Source organism: Maniola hyperantus, chromosome 25 (assembly GCF_902806685.2).
Source record: "Maniola hyperantus chromosome 25, iAphHyp1.2, whole genome shotgun sequence".
Classification (NCBI taxonomy): domain Eukaryota; kingdom Metazoa; phylum Arthropoda; class Insecta; order Lepidoptera; family Nymphalidae; genus Maniola; species Maniola hyperantus.
The window spans coordinates 4,123,207-4,147,316 of record NC_048560.1 but is presented as its reverse complement, the minus strand read 5'-3'; the positions used below and the strand labels follow the sequence as shown (position 1 = coordinate 4,147,316).

The 24,110-nt window shown below is 37.9% G+C and overlaps 1 protein-coding gene across 1 annotated transcript in view; it reads right to left on the bottom strand.

The window, feature by feature from the left end:
* Window positions 1-17,479: 17,479 nt before the first annotated feature.
* LOC117993978 (uncharacterized) overlaps window positions 17,480-24,110 on the bottom strand; it is a 47,566-nt gene continuing 40,935 nt past the window's right edge. The window contains exon 2 of the mRNA XM_034981856.1: window positions 17,480-19,462. Coding sequence (XP_034837747.1) covers window positions 17,480-19,462 — 1,983 coding nt within the window. The remainder of the gene's footprint in view (window positions 19,463-24,110) is intronic.

Below are 24,110 nucleotides of genomic sequence, written 5' to 3'. Positions count from 1 at the left end.
GACTTCACACAACTTTTCACCGTTAGAGCAAGATTTTAAGTAAGAAATTATATTCATTGTTTAAAGTTAAAGATGCGTGTCCGGGATCGAACCCGGAATCCCCCGAAAAGGAGACCCGAATATGATATTAGCCTGGATTTTAACATTAAAATAAATTAATATTCCAACATTTTTTTGCCCACCCTACAACTATTTATGGCATAAAAAGTAGTGCAGGAAGAAAAGTGGGAGCTTTCCTGTATTTTCTGCAAGAAGTTGCTCGAGAGTTTAATCATGCGCCCGATAAGCTAGGGTTGTCTCTCACGAACAATAGTGATTTTAGATTAAAAAACTTTTGTGGCACAACCCCGCCGTGAGCACGGACAAAGAACTGTAACCTTGTTCGCAGTTTTGTTTGTATCTACCTGATAATTAAAATCAGTTTACAGTTTCGTATTTTTCAGAAAAATAATATGAAGTTTGTAAAATAGTTAGCTTAAAGCTTTATTTACCTACGCTACGCCGTGCAGCAACATAGTCCGACATTGGTACTGATTCTGAACACAACCTAATTTTAGAGTATTCGCATACTCGTCTTACTAATGTAATATGAAAAGGACAGACGCAGTTTGACAATTTTAAATTTAATTTTTAGATGGTAAAACCCGTGATTTTAGCGCACAGTCGCGAGCCTACTGTTTAAAATTGTAGCGTGCACTAAAATTTAAGAGTCTTTAAATGTAAAACTCATGTTCTGTCCCTTTTTATCATTGTTAAAAGGAAAAGGACGCAGATACTCTAAATTTAGTTTAGAGAAAGACAACGGAATCGGTGCCATTGTCTGGACTATTTTGACCATACATGCACTGCGTGCACTGAAATGCTGAGTGCTATTATGAAATGAAGAAGCTACAGTACGCGACCGAATGTACGCGGGTAATGTACATCGACCTTTAGAAGGAGATAGATAGCAAATTTGTAGAGCACTGTCTCTGTAGTTGAAACCAACAAAACGTCACATAGGTATGAATGGCAGAGACAACGCTCTACAAAGCCGAAATGTCATTCTAAAGGCCGATGTACATTACTCTCGGCTGCGTACTGTACCAAACGTTTCAATTGATACATGGAAATGAGAAGTGAAGCGTAAAAATACAATTTTGAAACTACATCATAATATTTCCTTTCAGTTTCGATAGAAACCTTTTCATAAAAATATCATAAAATTTCCATAGAAAATGGACAACCCTATATTTTTGGCGACCCATCGAGGCCTTTTGTGCGCCGTAGCAATTCAATTTAGTGATAAGGGTTTGGGAGCTTTATCGGAACACAAAGACAAATAAACTAGCCATCCGCTGATATAAGATGAGACACATAGCTTATGTTCAGACCGAGTTGTGGGGAGCACGTGATTCGAATCTTAAGATATATCTTATCGACTATTGTGAGATAAAATATCTTCGAATAAATAGAGTTGGAAGGCGAAATAATCTTTTACATGGGTCCTCTTAATTTTTTTATTTTCGATTCAATTTCTTATTCGGTATTTTTTTAGATGTGGCACATAGACAGGGCGCACAGACTTAGTTTGAAAACCAGTTGATAGTGTAGGGAATGCTCGAAGGCATAGTCTAATGTTCCGGTAGGTAACACTTCTTCTCGAAATATGGCGCGTTTGGAACCCTCGTAGCTTTAAGTTCACCATTATATTATACTAGAGGATGCCCGCGACTTCGTCCGCGTGGATTTAGGTTTTTAAAAATCCCGTGGGAACTCTTTGATTTTCCGGGATAAAAAGTAGCCTATGTCCTTCCCCGGGATGCAAGCTATCGCCGTACCAAGTTTCGTCAAAATCGGTTGAACAGATGGGCTGTGAAAGGCTAGCAGACAGACAGACAGACAGACACACTTTCGCATTTATAATATTAGTATGGATTAAATACGTTTTACAGGCGGCTTTACTCAAATCAAATCAAATCAAATCAAATTATTTATTGCTTATTTGGGTTTACAATGGTTCTTAGTCATACATTGTGGTAAGTACAGCCAAATACCTTATATACTAAGGCATGCAATATTATGTTAGAATTATTTTACGTATTTTCTTTTAAACGTGTTTAGTCGACGTTAGCCCGATAGTTTCGAACCCATCCGGGGTCCTTTTTCAAGGAGTCAGTTTGCGCACGCGTCGCGGATGAGACTGCTCAACGGTTGAGCGGAAATCGCTCACGATAGTTTAAACGCTAAAATTGACCATTATGTACCTCACCTAAATTAATCATTTGCCAACATTTTAAAATATACATGATTCGATGTGATAGTGGTATAAATAAAAGTAAAGAATTATTCACTTCACTTTTTCACTTTTCCGTTAAAAATTCACAATACAATCACTTGAATCTATATATATATAAAAGGAAAAGGTGACTGACTGACTGACTGACTGACTGACTGATCTATCAACGCACAGCTCAAACTACTGGACGGATCGGGCTGAAATTCGGCATGCAGATAGCTATTATGACGTAGGCATCCGCTAAGAAAGGATTTTTGAAAATTCAACTCCTAAGGGGGTGAAATAGGGGTTTGAAATTTTGTAGTCCACGCGGACGAAGTCGCGAGCATAAGCTAGTTAAGGTATAATTCCGAACCACGCAGCCAACAACCATGCACGCAGCAGCGTGGTTCGGAATCATACCTTATGTATGCCGTGTTTATGATAATTAATTTAGGCAAAATAGGGTAAATTAGTATTAGTGTATACTATATAGTATAATTATTGCAATATCCAATACAATATACAATATTAGCCGGGGTAATTGTCTGGGCAGCGATACAAGATAGGATTATTGCCTATTGATATCCGTCCAATATGATCCGTGGTGTGTTGTTCCAGTTAGCACAGTTACAAGTTACAGGTTTATAGCGATTTAAATTTTATGTAGTGATAGTGGTATAAATAAAAGTAAAGAGTTATTCACTTCACTTTTCCGTTAAACATTCACTATACAGTCACTTGAATTAGTGTTTTTTATGATATATTTTTTAAATTCATTATAGGTAAACGCTTGACCACAATTACACCAGATGGAAAGTGATGATGTGGCCTAAGATGGGACGCGTTTACCTAGAACATACCTATTCACTCTTGATTTAAAGATACCCGGGTTGTAATTGGTAGGAAACACATTCAGCAAAAATTCAGGCAAAATAGGGTAAATTAGTATTGATATCCGTCCAAAAAAAAAAAAAATATGATCCGTGGTGTTCCAGTTAGAACGGTTCCAAGTTACACACTTATAGCGATTTAAATTTTATATAGTGCTATATATGGGTATAAATAAAAGTAAAGTGTTATTCACTTCACTTTTTTCACTTTTCCGTTAAGCATTCACAATACAGTCACTTGATTTAGTGTTTGTATGATACTTAATTTTTTTTGAATTCATTATAGGTAAACGCTTGACCACAATCACACCTGATGGAAAGTGGTGATGTGGCCTAAGATGGGACGCGTTAACCTAGAAGATGTCTATTCACTCTAACCCGGGTTGTAATTGGTAGGAAACACATTCAGCAAAAATTCAGGCAAAATAGGGTAGATTAGTATTAGTATATAGTATAATTATTGCAATATCCAGTGTAATATACAATATGTGTCTTGTATATTTTAATTTAATATTTTTAAGTACTTTTAATTTAGATTTAAGTTTATATACAATACTAGCTTATTCTCGCGACTTCGTCCGCGTGGACTACACAAATTTCAAACCAGTAGTTTGAGCTGTGCGTTGATAGATCAGTCAGTCAGTCAGTCACCTTTTCGTTTTATATACTCTTCCGCCGATTTATTACATACAGATACAGATTTATGTGAGAGATATAGCTCTGTCTCGTTTTAACTTAACTTAAGTAACTATTAAGTGACTCTGAGTACGGGTGACAGATTGTAAACGGCATTCCGCTTCTCACTTATGCCATACAGCCCAACTTTAATAATCCCTTTGGCCAGTTACAGCCGTTTGATTCGAAATCGTCATCAAAGGCATTTTTTCGAAGCTTACCTAATACACTGGAGATTGGAAGGCAATTTATTAACAAGCGTTACTTTAACGAGGTATATTACGTAATCAATAAAGTGGTATTATTTGTTTGAAGGTCTATTGAATTTGAAGTTATTGTTAGTGGAATAAAGGGGTAATTGATATTATTGCTGTCTTACAAATTGAAAGTAGGTATACTTTTGTGTTACGTTAGGAAATTACAGTGACAAAAAATAGCGTATACAGGTGTAGTCAGAACGCTAGCAAGAACTTAGCGTTATTGTTATACTACCTAAACACAACTCAATACCCAATAACCATTTGCCTCATTTTGTAGTATTAGTGATCTAATATTTTTCTAATCCACAATATATTATAGCGTTCAAAACTGGGGTCAATGCCCCACCTACGATGCGGCATTGACTACGAGTGACTTACTTGTGCAACGGTAATTGACCTCTAGCGTCAGTCAGATGTTTTGTTTCCAATATGTCGTGAAATTTTACAAAATATAAGTTTTTATTTTCACGTTTTTTTGTGGTATCATATCAGTAATCATCAGTAATATCAGTTGTATTCGTTTTTGCTAGCGTTCTGGTTACATCCTGTATAATAATGTGAGAAGTTGATGCGTTACGTATACGCGTTTAAACTTTAAAGTGAAGATTTAAAATACATAAATTACATTTGGGTCACATTCGTAGATATCCATCTCTCTTACTCTCGTGCGTTTTGTATCTTCTGTTTTACTCATCAGCAAGCACGGATTTTATGTAAGCATCTAATATGAACGTGACCTATCTATGATTATAATGTCATCCATGCAGTGGCGTGCACAGGATTTCAAGCCAGGGTATGCATTTAGGTATGAACTTATTTTCCGGCAGGTTGTAATGAAAAATAAGCATTGGTTTATTACAACGAGGGTAAGCAGTGCGTTAATGCCTCTATCAGCTGCACGCCACTGCATCCATGGCCATATATCCATAGCAAGCTGCAGCGCTGGTTTTTAGTGGGAGCCGTAAAAAGTGATGAGTTATGATGATAGGTATTGACTTTTGCGATATAAGTGGCTTAGACGTCGGCCTCCTATTCGGGAGGTCTGGGGTTCGATTTCGAGCACGCACTTCTAATTTTTAGGGTTCCGTACCTCAAAAGGAAACCCCTTATAGGATCACTTTGTTGTCTGTCTGTCTGTCCATCTGTCCGTCTGTCTGTCAAGAAACCTACAGGGTACTTCCCGTTGACCTAGAATCATGAAATTTGGCAGGTAGGTAGGTCTTATAGCTGGCATTAGGGGAAAAATCTGAAAACCGTGAATTTGTGGTTACATTACACAAAAAAAATTAAATTGTGGTCATAAAACTAATAATTAGTATTTTCAATTTTCGAAGTAAGATAACTATATCAAGTGGGGTATCATAATGAAAGGTCTTCACTTGTACATACTAAAACAGATTTTTATTTATTTTTTATGCATCATAGTTTTTGAATTATCGTGCAAAATGTTGAAAAAATATGATTGTTGTACGGAACCCTCGTTGTGCGAGCCTGACTTGCACTTGGCTTTTTTCGGAGTAATGTGCGTTTTACTACGAAATGACTTACGATATCACTTGCTTCAACGGTGAAGAATCATCGTGTGGAAACCTAAATGCCTGAGAGTTCTCCATAGCGTTCTCAAAGGTGTGTGAAGTCTGCCAATATAAGCCGTAAACGCTAAATCGATTGGCGGTACGGTTTTGCTGCTAGGGTGGTAACTGGCCACGGCCAAAGCCAGACAAACCTTTCTTCTGACATCTTTAGTCCTGAATCCAGAGGCGGATTATCCCTAAGGCAAACTAGGCACGTTACGAAGGGGCGCGCGCGATCATGTAGAATTCCATTACATGGCCTGCCTGATTATGTCTACTAATATTATCTTGGAGTGACCAAACCAACCTGTTCTTTAATATATACCAAGGTGTCATGACGTGATGTTCTTCACTCGTTCACATAAATAGTACAATCATCAACTACCAGCTATGCAATGAAACGATTCCTCGTTCATTCGGAGTTAGTTAGTAAAAAATTTAATATGGCTCTAAGAGGGGCGCCTATGAGGTGCTTGCCTAGGGCGCTCTCGACATTTAATCCGCATCTGCCTGAATCTAAGCAAAGCTACCACCGAATCTAGTTTGAATGCAACTAATCCAGTAGCTGCATATATAAACGTATGCATACCAAATCGTTCCTATAAAGATTAACACCTGGGTGGCTGCCAAAGATATACAATGTATCCAGGGCGCGTAGCTCCATTCAGGTCATACAACTTAAACCATAGGATTATCTTGCAGTTTGCATATCTATGTATGAGTATTTTATGCGTAGTGTTACTACTGTGTGCTGAGGAATTTATTTATTTATTTTTAATATTATCAATGGTTAACAAATAAACTATTAACTACTATTAAACTACTATAAAAACTACTATAAATAACTACTATTAAATACTATTTTATACATGGCATAATCTTGTACCTATATCAAATATTTGAAAAGAGCAACCGCCGAGTTTCTTGCTGGTTCTTCTCGGCAGGAAAGGCATTCCGAACCAGTGGTAGATGCATCCGACTATTCGTAAGCACTTGTAAAAGTTTATACGAATAAAAAAGATTTTCATTTCATTTTCATTTTCATTTCATTAATAAACTTAAATCTAAAAAAAAACAAGATTAAATTAAAACTAAAATAAATTAAATTAAATCTAAAACCTCATCGAGACCACCGCAGCGAGGCATTGTACTCAAGATGCTGGCAGCATTACCCCTTTGGATGGCCAAACTAATTCTTTGACCAAGGTAGCTGCCAGCTCTCGGGTCCCCGGTGGACTCGATAACTCTTTTCACAATTTCTTCAAAAAGAGCTCGAGCCCCCGGCCCCAAGGTCTCCACACCAAAAGGCACGAATACGAAGCTTCCATCGAGGTTTTCATATTTGCGCCTCTTGGCCTGTTCGGCGCTGATGGCCGCTGCACCCGCCATAGAGGAGGTCGCCTGAATGTGGGATGCAGCTAAAGTGTCTACACAAGTTGCATCCCAAACAAGCGACCTGCCCATCTTTCACGGTACGAGCGTGGAAGATCCTTTGATTGAATAATCCTTTACATTGTAATAGGATTGTTGTTGTAGAGTTGGTTTACGTTTTAACATACCTAATGTTATCCAAATTCCACTCTAAGAATAGTAAGTACACAAATCGAATGCGGTTTCCGATAGTCCAAAACTAGTGCTAAGACGTGGCTTACATAGAGCCGGGTATACCATCCGATCTAACAGTTAAACTTGTTCAGTTCGGTTTGAGTTATCTGAGGGTTGCAAAGTTTTCCAACATTAAGCTGCATGTCCACCAGAGATATCACTGTGAGAAAAGAAAGCCGCTAAATAAATGACATTTCGTGCAAATTACATGGTGACATGGCGTATAAAATTCGTGCTTGGTGACAAGTAAGACAGAAGATAAATCGTATAGAGTAGAAGAGATATACAGGTGTAACCAGAACGATAATTAAAAACTTAAAAATATTTTGTCATTATCATTAATTGCTTTCCGTAGGTACAGTGTGACGTTAATAATGTTTTATTTAAAATTAATAAAAAACATGTTTTTTTTTATTTTTCTCTTTAATAATGAATTTTAACCCTATAAACTACCGCTACACAAAAAATCACGTCATTTTATTACTACAGTCCAAGACCCTAAGTATTATTGAGAAGAATTTATTTTGCTCCTGCTATGTCGTACTATGAGAAGATACCTTAACGTAAACTAACTTTTATTTATTTTAAGACTATAACACGGCTTGTGCCATAAAGCACTGTAGTAGGGACCCTTACCTAACTAAACTCTGCTTATAAATTCACGTAAACACAGAATTACACCGAAATACTTTTAAAACTAAAAGGGACTAGTTAATTTATGTCCAACAGTCCACCCCACCGGACTGGAGGCGGCCATTTTGTAAATTAGGCATAATTTAAGTTAAGAGAAGTACCTACCTATCCCTAGATGCTCTCCAGCACTTTCCATACAAACGCAGTTTGGTTCTCATTTGAATATTAAGCAATCAAATCTTTGAAATTTCAATAGACACGTTCTAGAAACAAATATCTTTGTCTGTGATAAAAAAAAGAAAAACGTTTATTCTTTGAAAGTTGTACAAGTCCCGCAAATTCCTATTGCGATGAAACCATGTCTCATTAAATCGAAATGACGTCATTTTGACGTCAGCCGAAATAAAAATATACATACTATCAGCTCGAAACTTCAGTCTAGTGCTGACGTCACTACAATGGCGGCCACGCGCATTAGCAATTTGCGGGACTTATACCACAATATCACCAGCTGTTGTTCCTGCCTAGGGTTTGGTTATGGCGGCGCCTCTTACACTTGAGCATTAAGGCCAAGAGACCTCAAGCGGAAAAATCTATAAGGGCCATTTGGCTACGGAACCCTAAAAAGCGCCGGAATAAGCCCGCGACAGGTCGAGATGGCAATCGGAATATGAGGTGGAGGGGCTTCCCGCACCGGGTATTTAAAAATAAAATAAATAAATAAGTCGGTAAATTTGGGAATTTATAATTTTTAGGATTCCGTACCCTTATATTACCTACGCTGTGATAGCCTAGTGGTTAGGACGTCCGCCTTCTAATCGGAGGTCGGGGGTTCGATCCCGGGCACGCACCTCTAATTTCGGAGCTATGTGCGTTTTAATTAATTAAATATCACTTGCTTTAACGGTGAAGGAAAACATCGTGAGGAAACCTGCATACCTGAGAGTTCTCCATAATGTTCTCAAAGGTGTGTGAAGTGACCCAACCGCACATAGCCAGCGTGGTAGACTATGGCCAAAACCCATCTCACTCTGGGAGGAGACCCGTGCTCTGTAGTGATCCGGTGATGGGTTGATCATGATGATGATGATATTACCTACTAAGCCTCCGCTAACCTAAATACCTAACCTAGATTTTATACTAAATAACATTAAAGGTGCTTAAAATTTAAATTCCACTTAATATTTATCTAAATGTGTATGAAAATTCATCCCACACAAAGTTTGGGCAGAGTTTAATTGGTGTAGAGGGTATAATTGGGCGATTTTCAGCTTTTTAGGTTTTTCGCGAGGTCAAGGCAGTTTACCGCTTGTCGGTAGGTAGGTGGAGATTGGAAAAGGATTTTTCCAGAGAATTTGGAAGGTGGAAATTTATTTAAAACCATCTGATGCTCGCGACTTCGTTCGCGTGGAATTAGGTTTTTTAAAAATCCCGTGGGAACTCTTTGATTTTCCGGGATAAAAAGTAGCCTATGCCACTCTCCAGGTCTTTATTTATACCCATGCAAAAAATCACGTCAATCCGTTGCACCGTTGACAACCCACAAACCAACAAACAAACACACTTTCGCATTTATAATAAGGGTACTAACTAGTGACCCGCACCGGCTTTGCACGGGTAGTTTATTACAATTTTCATAGGGATCTCTAATTTTTTGAAATAAGATATAGCCTATGTCACTCAGGAATAATGTAGCTTTCTACTGGTGACAGAATTTTCAAAATCGGTTCAGTGGTTCCAGAGATTTACTCCCTACAAACAAACTTACAAACTTTGCCTCTTTATAATATTAGTGTAGACTAGCTTGTGCTCGCGACTTCGTCCGCGTGGACTACAAAATTTCAAACCCCTATTTAGGAGTTGAATTTTCAAAAATCCTTTCTTAGCGGATGCCTACGTCATAATAGCTATCTGCATGCCAAATTTCAGCCCGATCCGTCCAGTAGTTTGAGCTGTGCGTTGATAGATCAGTCAGTCAGTCAGCCAGTCAGTCAGTCAGTCAGTCAGTCAGTCAGTCAGTCAGTCACCTTCTCCTTTTATATATATAGATTAATTTCTAGGCAAATAGTCCGCCACAAGTCGAGATGGCAATGGGTATGACCCGCACGTCTCCCGCGATTAGCCGGGGGGGCTGTGCGGGTGTGCGCGTCGTTCCCTCCCCGACAGCCTTCTCGACCTGTCGCGTACTACTTATATTATACTTATATTTTAGTAACAAGAAATTTAAAAAACATGAAAAATGCGCATGAAGTCACGAGCATCTTCTAGATTTCGAAAAAAAAAACCATTCTAGGTTATTTTAGCGTTTAAACTATCGTGACTGGGCGCGTTTGGAACCCTCGTAGCTTTAGTTTTAAGTTTGCGTTATAATTATCACCACTATATTATCTTACAAATCTAACACTATACCAGACAATCAATAAGAGTAATTTATTACCTATTTTGAATAAATCATTTGACTTTGACTTTGACTTTGAGTGATTTCCATAATAAGTAGGTACATATTATCTCTAAAAAAACTAGTCGGGCTAACGTTGACTAAACACGTGAGTAAAACCGGGTGTGAGATATTATGTATAATCGAGGTTAAGATCAAAGCTAGGCGTAAAGTACATTTGCCGTTATATAGAAAGTTCTTCCGTACTTCGAACTTCAAAGGTATGGTACTGGTATGGTCACATTGTGACGTTTTTGCAATACCTACAGAGGTATTTCTCAATGCACGTGCACAAAATGCCTGCGGTCAGCGTGTTATCGGGCTTCGGACTCCGTACAAAATGCCTGCCTAGTAGCGATGCATTATTGCTACTTTTGAATGATTTTCATTTGGTGAAAAAAATATTATTTTTCCGTCCGTGATAGCCTAGTGGTACGGGTTCGATCCCGGGCACGCACCTCTAACTTTCCGGTGTTATGTGCTTTTTAATAGATTAAATATCACTTACTTTAACGGTGAAGGAAAACATCGTGAGGAAACCTGCATGCTCGAGAGTTCTTCATAATATTGTTCTCAAAGGTGTGTGAAGTCTGCCAATCCGCACTTGCGTTGTTGACTAAGGCCAAATCCTTCACATACTGAGAGGAAACCCGTGCTCTGTAGTGAGCCGTCTATGGGTAGATGATGTAATTTTTTTCACAGTGATTTCACACAGTGAGTCAGCACGGGGGCTGTGCGGGTGTTACCTCCCCGATTGCAATCTCGACCCTGTCGCGTACTATAACTTCTTACAGCTCTGCAATTTGTGAATGAATTCGTACATGAATGAATGAATGAATGAGTCATGCATAATTCAAGCTAAACTTGATGTTGAGATATGTTGTGGCCGTATGGTAATAATTAAATGCGGCAACGGTGAAAGATGTTTATTGAGAGCCGGCTTATGATCTACTCTCGCTTATGGACTAACAATACTAATAAAGAAATCTTACATACTATTGTTTTAAACTTATTGCTTAACGACCTAACCTACATAATTTTGCATCACCTCTCTTTCAATCCGATGTGCAGGCAACCTAATTCGATATATTGAGGAGTTGCATTTTTATGTTACTTAAATAAACTGACAATTCGTACATATTACAACTCCCCTGAAAATGTATGCGGTTACCCCTCCCCTTAAAAGAAAAAAAAATGTTAGACGCTACATCGAATCAGAAGAAAAGATGATGACAATCACAAAAATAAAATCTAATGCTAAATAAAATTAAATTATGTAAGGAAACATTTTTTTTTATCGTTACTTCCTGTGCTCAAGTGCAATTTATCTTATCTCTTACTTCGTATGGGCATACTTTCAACTTTACTTATAAATAGAAAAATCGTTATCTATTAAGTGCAAAGTCAAGGATTTAACTTATACAAAAGTTTCGAAAAAATCTCATCATAATAAAATAATCTCAAAATAGCATCATAGGTATTAGATATGTATAAGCTGAGGTATCGATTTCATAAATCGACTTCAAAAGATTCTTTGACCTATCAAATCGTCGTCATCATAAGTATACAGCTGTCGTATAGCATCGTCGTAAGACGGTAAATATACTTAAGGTTTCTATTCTAAAACCCATAATAATACCTATTATTAAGTAAACGTCTCAGGTATTCATATTTCCTGGACAGTCAAAATAAACCTCTCCTAGTCTTCATCTTCCTTTCAAGTTACTTCTTCACATAATACAAATAAATAAACAAATCAACAAACGCGGCGCGTACTCTCCTAATTAATATTTAACATAACATGCTTGCAAGCATTTTTCATAAGACTTATAGTCTTCATCAAACTTATTTCTTTCAATAAGTATTTCAATAACATTCAACTTTTCATAAAGATTCTAGGTCTTTCACTAACACCAGCGCGGTAGATAATGATCAAGAGTCTAGACAAATATATAGTTGAATGAGGAGGTACTAAATATGCGCAAAACATCGCGTCCAAATAAATAAATAACAATCATCTTCCTACGTCAGTATGTCTCAATCCCAAAATAAATATTGTATATTTTATACCTATAGCACTTCTACAGCCGAAGGGTGATCAAGCCTTTGGTTTGCAGAGTCCTAATTTGTTAAAGCCGAATAAAGTCTTAAATCGTCAAAACAAGCACGAAACTAGACGAAAAACGTCTGTAAGGAAAAAATTCTCCTTATTTCAAATTCATTTCCTTGTATTTGCAAATTGCATCTCGAGCAAAACCATTGTCTCGTATAACAATACAAAATGTTCGGGTACGCGTGTGTCGTTGACCACGCGATGACACCGTTATAATTCTCTGAATTATTATATTTCGATTTTAACACCGAATATTTACGAAAGAAGTTAGTACCTACCTACTTATTCATTTATTAATTATTATCTATTATTAGTTTTAACTATCCTACACACTATATAAAATCTTACAAATACAGCACGAATGGAATTTATTAGATAGTGGAGCAAGTATTATTTATTATTAAAAAACCAATATTCACCTAACCTACGTACAAAATTAAATTAACTAGGTACCCAAGAAAAAAAATTACAATAGCTACACATTCTACCTATTTGCCCATTACGAGAGATAAATTGCACTTACTTTAACTGTTAGCGACGCATTTTATCAATCAATTTCGTGACCGCCGTGTAGTCGCCGTCGTCGTCAGGACTGGTTTTGGTCATCAGGTCCGGAGGTCTGGAGTCTGTGCCTCTTCTTTACTGCATCTTAATGGGCCGGGAAAACCCTGGACTCCTCGAACTGGGCCGGGAATACCCTGGACACCTCCTAGTTTTGGCCGGGATAACCCTGGACGCACGATGATGCTGGGCCGATCAATGAAGCTTGAGATGTCTTCTGTTCATAAGCGATTCATTTTTTTTTTGGCTTATTTCTTGATGTTAGTGTTTCTTGATTTTTAATATAGGACGTGGAATTATTTTCTTCTTTTTGTTCTAATTGAGTCTTGAATCTTGATAATATTCTTTTGAAAATTGTGTAGTCTTCATCTTGATCGGTGCCCAGCCGGTGCACGCACTTAGATTAGGCATGCACCGACTGGCAAGGGTCGCCATGAGATATGTTGTGGCCGTATGGTAATAATTAAATGCGGCAACGGTGAAAGATGTTTATTGAGAGCCGGCTTATGATCTACTCTCGCTTATGGACTAACAATACTAATAAAGAAATCTTACATACTATTGTTTTAAACTTATTGCTTAACGACCTAACCTACATAATTTTGCATCACCTCTCTTTCAATCCGATGTGCAGGCAACCTAATTCGATATATTGAGGAGTTGCATTTTTATGTTACTTAAATAAACTGACAATTCGTACATATTACAATGTCGGCTCAAACTAATGATCATAATGACTGACACACTGTGTACTGTAACTACTATGAATTGAGACACTGGCTAAGTGACATTGTTCGAGCACTTACACTCCCTTGCAAATAAATGCACCATTAATCATTCTTTAATGATTTTGGCTAGTTCCAAGGCATTATGAAAAACTAGCTCATGCCCGCTACTTCGTTCGCGTGGGATTAGGTTTTTTAAATCCCGTGGGAACTCTTTGATTTTCCGGGATAAAAAATAGCCTATGTCACTCTCCAGGTCTTTAACTATATCCATGCAAAAATCACGTATTGTATGAAATTTGATTTACTAGTTTCTAGCTTCGAACAAAATATAGTTGAATAGCTCTATAGCCTATGTGGTTAAATTAGTTAGCTGTAATTTCGTTGTATCGACTTTTAGGACCTCAAATAAGAAAATTATTTATAATCTAAGTCAAAGGTTGCCATTAAGAGATCGCTTTAGCGATAAGGCCGCTTTTGCATACTACAGCTATTAGATTAAGATCCTGTATTGTGTTTTTTCAATGTTTACTTTGTGTTGTGTGCAATAAAGTGTAAATAAATAAAAAGAAATAAATAAATCTTTTAAGTGTTCAATTTATGTGGCCAACGGTGTAAAGCTAGTCAATTAGTCGAGATTAGTATCACTTGCTGTCAATATTCACCTGTGAGTTATGAAGCGACGTCAGGTCATAGTGTCTAGTTAATTAAACTGACAGGCTTGTTATATAGCAGCTCGATTCTGCTACAACTAGGGAGAAGGTGTTATAGGCTATAGATATACAGGGTGTTGTGTTATTTCCATTTCATAATTTCTAGCCGTGGCTGGTAACCACACTACCGGCAAAGCCGTGCCGCCAAGCGATTTAGCGTTCTGGTACGACGCCGTATAGAAACCTAAGGGGTATGTGTTTAATAAAAACTGCCATACCTCTTCCAGGTTAGCCCGCTTCCATCTTGAATTGCATCATCACTTACCACCAGGTGAGATTGCAGTCAAGGGCTATCTTGTACCTGAATTAATAAACAAAATTAATTTGTTTGTGTTTATTTCTTGAGGTGGTCATTTAAACTTGTAGGTTTATTTTAAAGTTTATTTTAGAGCTCATGTTTCTGTACATTTCTTTCTTATAAACTTGGGGAGGGATATGCTTTAAGACAGACAGATGGACAGACACACTTTCGCATTTATAATATAGTATGGATAGATTTCCAAATTGCCCTTTCAGGAGTCAGGACCTTCTAAGATGCCATAATGGCTCACTACTACGTCAGGGAGGTCATCAACTTTAAATTCCCATTGAACAGAAAGCGGAATATCGTACGAGGCGGCAAATCAACCGTATCGTGAGAAGGGTCCTTTTGGGCCCAATACAGAATTAGGATGCCGAGGAAATGGACCTATAATACTCCGGGGACTTGTTGTCTCGGCCCAAACTAAATAGAGCGGAACTCTTATGTAAATAACTATTTTGCGAATTATTTATTATATTTTTATAGTTTTATGTAGACTACCTACTTTATATTATGACTAGCTTATGCTCGCGACTTCGTCCGCGTGGACTACACAAATTTCAAACCTGTGTTTCACCCCCTTGGGGGTTGAATTTTCAAAAATCCTTTCTTAGCGGATGCCTACGTCATAATAGCTATCTGCATTCAAAATTTCAGCCCGATCCGTCCAGTAGTTTGAGCTGTGCGTTGATAGATCAGTCAGTCAGTCAGTCAGTCATTCAGTCAGTCAGTCACCTTTTCCTTTTATATATTTAGATTCTAGATTCTAGATGATGGCCGCGACTTCGTTGCTTGGATGCAAGTTTTAAAAAAGCTTCCACTTCACCGGATATAAAAACGAGATGATCGACAACAGACCAGATCGGATCCAATTTAAAAAGTATAGATTTCCAAATCACCTCTGTCAGGAGTCAGGATCTTCTAAGATACCATAATGGCTCACTACTGTGCCAGGGAGGTAATCAGCTTAAAATTCCCATTGAACAGAAAGCGGAATATCGTACGAGGCGGCAAATCAACCGTATCGTGAGAAGGGTCCTTTTGGGCCCGATACAGAATTAGGATTCCGGGGAAATGGACCTATAATACTCCGAGGACTTGTTGTCTCGGCCCAAACTAAATAGAGCGGAACTCTAATGTAAATAACTACTTTGCGAATTATTTATTATATTTATATAGTTTTATGTAGAACAAGCATCAACGTACTATGCGTTATACTTAATACATATTATATTGTACTAGCCTATGCTCGCGACTTTGTCCACGTGGACTACACAAATTTCAAACCCCTTTCACCCCCTTAGGGGTTGAATTTTCAAAAATACTGCGGATGCCTCGACATAAAAAAAAGAAAGAAAAAAGAAAATGCATTTATTTGTTGTTGGTGTCACAGATAAAAACAAAGTACAAATGTAACATTTTCATCTGTGACACCACCCGTAATAGCTATCTGCTTCACGCACAACAGACGGAAACGTTTAAGTGCGGAAACCAGCTCAGAATGAAGAAAGAAGCTATCTGCTTCCCAAATTTCAGCCCGATCCGTTCAGTAGTTTTAGCTGTGCGTTGATAGATCAGTGAATCAGTCAGTCAGTCACCTTTTCCTTTTATATATTTAGATTAAATTCAAAGACAGGATATTTTTGTTGCAACAAAAGAACGTGTTGCTATTCCGTAACACACGTTAAGTGAACGAGGCTATAACACGGAACAAGCAGGTAGTTTCGCCGCGTACAGCGTTACAACTACTGCAACACGGAAATTGCACGCATTTTTGATCAGATCAGTCAGTCAGTCAGTCAGTCACCTTTCCCTTTTATATATTTAGATTTAATTCAAAGACCGGAGGGCTGGCAGTTACCTCGGTCAGCATATTAGTCTGGCCATTCAACGAGGTAACGCTGCCAGCGTTCTGGGCACCCTGCCTCGTTGCGGTGGTTTAGATGATATTTTCGATCTGTAATTTTTATGTTCTAGAATAAGTTTGGTATTTTTGTTTATTGTATTTTCATTTGCATATAATAATTGAATATATAATTTTTATATCCTAAAAAAATCAAAAAATAAATTCAAAGACCGGATATTTTTGTTGCAACAAAAGAACGTGTTGATATTTCGTAATACACGTTAAGTGAACGAGGCTATAACACGGAATAAGCAGGCAGTTTTGCCGCGTTACAACGTTACAACTACTGCAACACGGAAATTGCACGCATTTTTGATCAGCATCTAGATACGAACGCAAATTGGACGTTGAATTTTTAAACTTTACGCCCTCTTATGATCAGTATGATACCCGGAATACTGCTCTTTACACTGTTTTTAGGGTTCCGTAGCCGAATGGCAAAAAACGGAACCCTTATAGATTCGTCACGTCTGTCTGTCTGTATGTCTGTCTGTCTGTCTGGATGTATTTCACAGCCACTTTTTTCCGAAACTATAAGAGCTATAGGGGAAGCGAAGGTAATACGGACCACTTAAGGAAAAATCAATGTCACACAAAAAATAATAGCTTTATTCTTCTTTCTTAGTTATTCTATAATTGAAAATTTATTAATCAAACTTATTACTAAGGAACACTTGCATAAAATCACAGATACAGAAAATATTGGATGATTTCCAAAACCCTCGGTTTGGTCCGTTTTGCCTACACGTGAAGGTAAAACGAACCAGGCATGAAGGCAAAATGGACCTATGGCATAAACATAAGAACTAAAAAAAATATCTACTATTTATTCATCGTCACACCTTTCACAAACAAATCTAACATCTTCGTCATCGTCTTCAACACCGGCACAAGAACAGTGTGCCCATAAAGAACACGCGGGGCACTGAACCCAGCCTTCTGTCGATTCAGAAAATAAATGGGAACAATAGAAACATCGTACGTCTTCTTCGTCTTCGCTAGATGAGTCCTTTCTTTTCTTTTGAGTGTTCTTTTTTGTAGACTTCCCTTTTCCTTTTCCTTTTTGCGTGTTTGTTTGTTTCCCTTTCCCCTTTTTTTCAGTAAAAAGATTTTGTTTTACCAGCTTTGCATTTTCTTTCATTTCCTGTGCTTTTTTAGTAGCTTCTAATTCTTCGCGATAAGGTGATGATGTTATTTCGACTGTCTTTCCTCGCTTTATATTAGGTCTAGTCCGTTTAGTAGTTTTAGGGACGGGCATTATATCCTTTGGAGCAATAAAAAAGGATGTACTCGTTGATGGCTGTTGTTCATCATTATTGGTTAGATACTTTTTGGAAAAGCTCTCATTACACGTTATTGATAACAATGGTTCAGTGACACCTTCATTGCTAGATGTGCCAGGTTGCGCTGTTATTGCCTCATCGTTGACTAGAGGTGGTGTTATGTTTATTTGCAAAGCTGCATGATCATTAGTCACTGATAATCCAAGTTCGTCGATGGGGGGCGCTTCTTCGGGTCGAATCAATGATGGTCCATGTTCATTATCCCTTGGCGTTTCTTCTGGCATCTCAATGTCAGTGGTCGCTGCTGCCAAAAAATCTGCTTCTGTGAACACGTCAGGGTTTAACGGCCAGATACCGGTGGCTCTAAAAGCGTTATAAGCATTTGACAAAGTCGCAGCTTTTTGGAAGGCTTTGTCGACTAGCTCTGCAACTTGAAATTGGGTTATTACTTTTCCCGGATTAAATCTTAGCCAGTTATTTGCAGCTTCGGTATAATAAGTTGAAAAAGGCTTCATAAATCCTACATCCAAAGGTTGCAGTCTGTGTGTGCAGTGAGGCGGAAATGAAAGCACATGCACACCGTTAATCCGTCCTAATTCGATGATATCCAAATTTTTGGTGTGACTAGCATGTCCATCGAGCAAAAGCAAAACTGGATTATCGACGGATGCCCTTGAAAACTTGATGAACTTCTTGAACCACTCTGTGAAGATATCTTTTTGTATCCAACCGCTTTCATGACAAAACGCCGAAGATCCTCGTGGAGCATTTAGCATCAATTCGGGTTTCATCCTTTTACGAGGGTACACGAATATGGGAGGCATGTAAGATCCGTCCGCACCAAAGCGGCAAACAACAGTAACAAGCTGGCCTCGCTCAGCAGAAGTTAATAGACCCACCTGTTTTTTTCCTTTTGTACCAAGAATACGAGGCATGCTTTTTGGTACAGTTGTCATGCCCGTCTCATCGACATTAAAGATTCGATCGGGTGTCAATTTATGCTTTGTTATTAAATCTGTTAATAAATCGAAAAATCGTTTAACTTGAACTTGGTTGAAGCCGGACGCTCGAGCTGCTGAAGTCGGTTCGGGTTTTCGCAGACTTAAGTCGGGGTTACGCTTTAAGAAATTTTCGAGCCATATTCTTCCAGCCATTTTTGTCTCGTGACAGAAGTTGTGTTGCAGATTATTTTGTTCAGCTAGTTCATATGCGAGACGCCTAAGATCCTTTGTGGTTAAACCAAAGAAGCGACTTTCCATATTTTTGACATGGGATGCTAGTTCTCTCTCTTGATCGACGCTAAAAATCTTTTGATACCTGCCCATTTTCTTTTCCGTAGCTATAGTTAAGTCTTTGGTGCTTTCATATTTGCTAAGTCTTCGTATTAGTGTAGTTTTGGGAACATTAAATGTGGCGGCCGCTTTGTTAAGTCCCATCTCGCGTGTGGCTACTTTTTCAATAGCATTTTTCATGTCCTCCTCACGCCAAGATTGTCGGTCCGACTTTCTTTTATAATTGTTAACCATCTGAAAAAAAAAACCTTTTAAATATCAAATTTATTTATATAAGTACAAAAAATTGTACTGAAGGTAAAACGGACCACTGGTCCATTTTGCCCGGTCCGTTTTGCCTTTTCGGTAGACATGTAAACAATAAATTATTTTGAGGTTAAGAGTGAGGAGAACTTGGCCTTCTTTATCGTTAAAACTAAGTAAAATTAACAATATCTCAAGCAATAACACTAAATTGCTGATAACTTTAACGTAATTATACTAAAGGCTGATCAAAATTAGCTGTTTTTACATCAAAATAGGCAAAACTTAACTTACCTTGATAAAAACGTGAGCCGCTGCATGGCCGCTCTAGGGATAATGTCCTACTCTGAGTGAGAGGCCCCTGTCAAGTTGACGCAAGCTGGTTATAGATGGCGTTAACAGTTAGGAAGTTATAAGCCCGGTCCGTTTTACCTACAGGGTCCGTTATACCTTCCGTTCCCCTACTGTTGAAAATTTGGTAAGTAGATGTATTCTGTGAACCGCATTAAGATTTTTACACAAAAATAGAAAAAAAGCAATAAATTTTGGGGTTCCCCATACTTAGAACTGAAACTAAATTTTTTTTTATTAAACCCATACGTGTGGGGGCTATGGATAGGTCTTCTAAAATGATATTGAGGTTTTTAATATGATTTTTTTCTAAACTGTTTAGTTTGCGCGAGAGACACTTCCAAAGTGGTAAAATGTGTCCCCCCCTGTAACTTCTAAAATAAGAGAATGATAAGACTAAAAAAAATATATGATGTGCATTACCATGCAAACTTCCACCGAAAATTTGTCTAAACGAGATCTAGTAAGTAGTTTTTGATTTATCGTGCAAAATATCGATAAAATACGATTGTACTACAGAACCCTCAATGCGCGAGTCTGATTTGCACTTGGCCGGTTTTTTTAATAGGACTTTTGGGCAATTTAATCCAAAAGCAAATTCTTTCCATCCATCCATCCGTATCCATAATAATATTATAAATGCGAAAGTGTGTCTTTATTTGTCTGTCTGTCTGGAAGCTTTTCTCGGCCTAACAGTTTGACCGATTTTGATGAAATTTCGTACATTATAAATAAGTAATTTAGTTTATTATAAACAATTATTCCAGGTAGGTACTTCTTTTTAAGGTTTTTAAAATGTTTAACATAATATGCTAAGCGATCCACAGATATATGTATAAAAATAAAAATGGAAGGTTTGTTTGTTCAGAATTATTAGATACTAGCTTATGCTCGCGACTTTGTCCGCGTGGACTACACAAATTTCAAACCCCTATTTCACCCCCTTAGGTGTTGAATTTTCAAAAATCCTTTCTTAGCAGCTGCCTACGTCATAATAGCTATCTGCATGCCTTTCAACCCGATCCGTCCAGTAGTTTTAGCTGTGCGTTGATAGATCAGTCAGTTAGGCAGTCAGTCACCTTTTCCTTTTATGTATTTAGATTATTGAAAATCGTTTAGACATTAAATATGAACTGTCTCCAACTGAGAGGATTTCTAACAACACATAAAGAAGCAGATAAACCGAATTGTAATCGACACAGTGGTCATGGATTGGAAGGAAATGCATTCTGGCCATTGAAATGTGCATCTTTGCTAGGGCTGACAACTCTACAGAATTTTCCCCAAATCTAAATATATAAAAGGAAAAGGTGACTGACTGACTGACAACGCACAGCTCAAACTACTGGATGAATCGGGCTAAAATTTTGCATGCAGATAGCTATTATGACGTAGGCACCAGCTAAAAAAAAGTTTATGATAATTTAACCCCTAAGGTGGTGAAATAGGGTTTTAAAATTTGTGTAGTCCACACGGACGAAGTCGCAAGCATAAGCTAATCTATACCAATATTATAAATGCGAAAGTGTGTTTGTCCTTCACGCCCTACTAAGCAACCAATCAACTTTATTTTTGGCATAGAGACAGTTGAAATAACGGAGAGTAACAAAAGCTTGTTTTTATCCCGGAAATCAAAGAGTTCCCACGGAATTTTTAAAAAACTAAATCCACGCGGACGCAGTCGCGGGCATTAGCCAGGTATTCATATTATAAATTATACTATATTCATAAGGTAATTATAATTTACTAGGTGGACAGGCGACACCAAATGAGTCGCAAGGAGCCGCTGAATTCAGGCGGTGCAAGACTGTAACCAGTATAAGTCCCTGCCAGAGATCTAATGGTACCTACTATTTCTGAGCACACCTAAATTTTAGAGTACTCGCATCCTCTTCTTACTAATGTATTATGAAAAGGACAGACACAGTTTGACAGTTTTAAATTCAATTTAGAGCTGCCATATCTCGTGACTTTAGCTGCCAGTCGCGAGCCTACTGTTTTTATTTGTAGCGTGCACTAAAATAATTTAGAGTCTTGAAATGTAAAATTCATGTTCCGTTCTTTTTAGCAATATTAAAAAGAGAAAGATGCAGATACTTTAAATTTAGTTTAGAGAAACACAAGAGAATCGGCGCCATTATATCCAACAACCTATTCAACCTAGTCTAATATTGTACCTGCATAGTTTTGTAGAGCATTGTCTCTGTCGTTGAGATCGTTTTTTATTTATTAATTTTATTTACCTACTATAATTATTTCTGAAAGTTGGCAACCCTAATCGCAGTTCCCATCTAGAATTGCTGTTAGGGGCTACATCGAAAATACAAATTTATTGCTACAACTGTATTGGGAGTAATGCAATGAAAATGTATATCTATAATGGGGTTGTAGGTTGTGATAGCCTAGTGGTTGGGACGTCCGCCTCCTAATCGGAAGTCGGAGGTTCGATCCCGGGCGCGCACCTCTAACTTTTCCGAGTTGTGTGCGTTTTAAGTAATTAAAGAAAGAAGAAGAAAGAAAGAAAAACGTTTATTTTTTAAGGCTGTACCACACATTACCAGCTAGACCTGGTTAGGTTATCCCGGCGCCTCTAATACTTGAGTAGTAAAGTCAAAAGACCTCAAGTAAATATCACTTGTTTTAACGGTTAAGGAAAAATTGGGAGGAAACCTGCACGCTTGAGAGTTTTCATAATGTTCTCAAAGGTGTGTAAAGTCTGCCAATCCGTACTTAGCCAGCGTGGTAGACCCTTCTCATGGGTTGATCATGAGGATGAATGGGGTTGATGACTTTCTGTTATCTAGCAAGACTTTACGAATTTATTCCTTTACTTGTGCTATAAGACCTATCTACCTACTAAATTTCATGATTCTAGGGCAACGGGAAGTACCTACCCTGTTGGTTTTCTTGACAGACATGAGGGATAGACGGACAGACAGACAGGCAGATAGACAACAAAGTGATCCTATAAGGGTTCCTTTTTTTCTTTTGAGGTACGGTACCCTAAAAATCTTTCTATTTCTATTGAAACGTAGGTAGCTATAGTAGAGACTTGTAGAAGCTACAACATACGTTACAAACTCTTGACTAACTCGGTACAAACAGTGCAATGGAGGTCGCACGGGGTACATAAATCTCATCTCCCACAGATGCTAATTATTACCCCTATATGTCGTCGTTAAACAACTCAGTTCCGAGTTCTCCTTATGTACGTACCTACTCCTTGGAGATATATGCTTTAATTTTAAATTTAATTAAGATACAATAGAACCTGATCTTTACACTACTAGCCAAAAAACCAGCCAAGTGCGAGTCAGCCTCGCGCAATGAGGGTCCTATAGTCGTATTTTTTCGACATTTTGCACGATAATTCAAAAACTATGATACATAAAAATAAGTAAAAATGTGTTTTAGAATGTACAGGTACAGCCCTTTCATAAGATACCCCACTTGATGTAGTTATCTTACTGCGAAAATTGAAAATACTAATTATTATATTTTATGGCCACAATTTGTTTTGTGTGTGATGTAACCACAAATTCACGGTTTTCAGATTTTCCCCTAATGTCAGCTATAAGACCTACCTTCCTGCCAAACTACATGATTCTAGGTGAACGGGAAGTACCTACCTTGTAGGTTTCTTGACAGACCGACAGACAGACAACAAAGTTATCCCATAAGGGTTCAGTTTTTTCTTTTGAGGTACGGAACCCTAAAAAAGGAGTGGAGTGTGATTTATTTTTTAAGGCAGGTTTTCAATAAGGCATCATAAAGGCCCAAAGGACAAACCAACAAAAAAACAAACACACTTTCGCATTTATATAAGGGTTTTTTTTCCACACAAAAAAAAACAATATTGATTTCTTCGAGCTCGTATTGATAAACCTAATTTAGTTACACGTATAACTAAAACCGAGAAGCCGCACAAAACGTTACGAAATTGTAATTTGAAGATAAGACATAATCGAAAATAGCGATCAGACTAAGAACCGACGCCTATTTCGTGGGATTTCTCAATTTGCCAAATCGCGGATTTAAATTTCAAATTTGCGATCGCGGGGACGTGAAGGAGATCGTTCATGGTCGTAAGATCCTTATGACTCGCAGGAGCTTTGAGAGCCGTACGATCCGCAAAAGCCGTAGAGGTAGGCAAGAGCCGCCATTTTATAGTACCGTGACGACCTCCTTGGCGCAGTGGTGAACCCTATCGCCTCATAAATGGAAGGTCCTGACTCCTGACAGAGGTAATTTGGAAATCTATACTTTCTAAATTGGATCCGATCTGGTC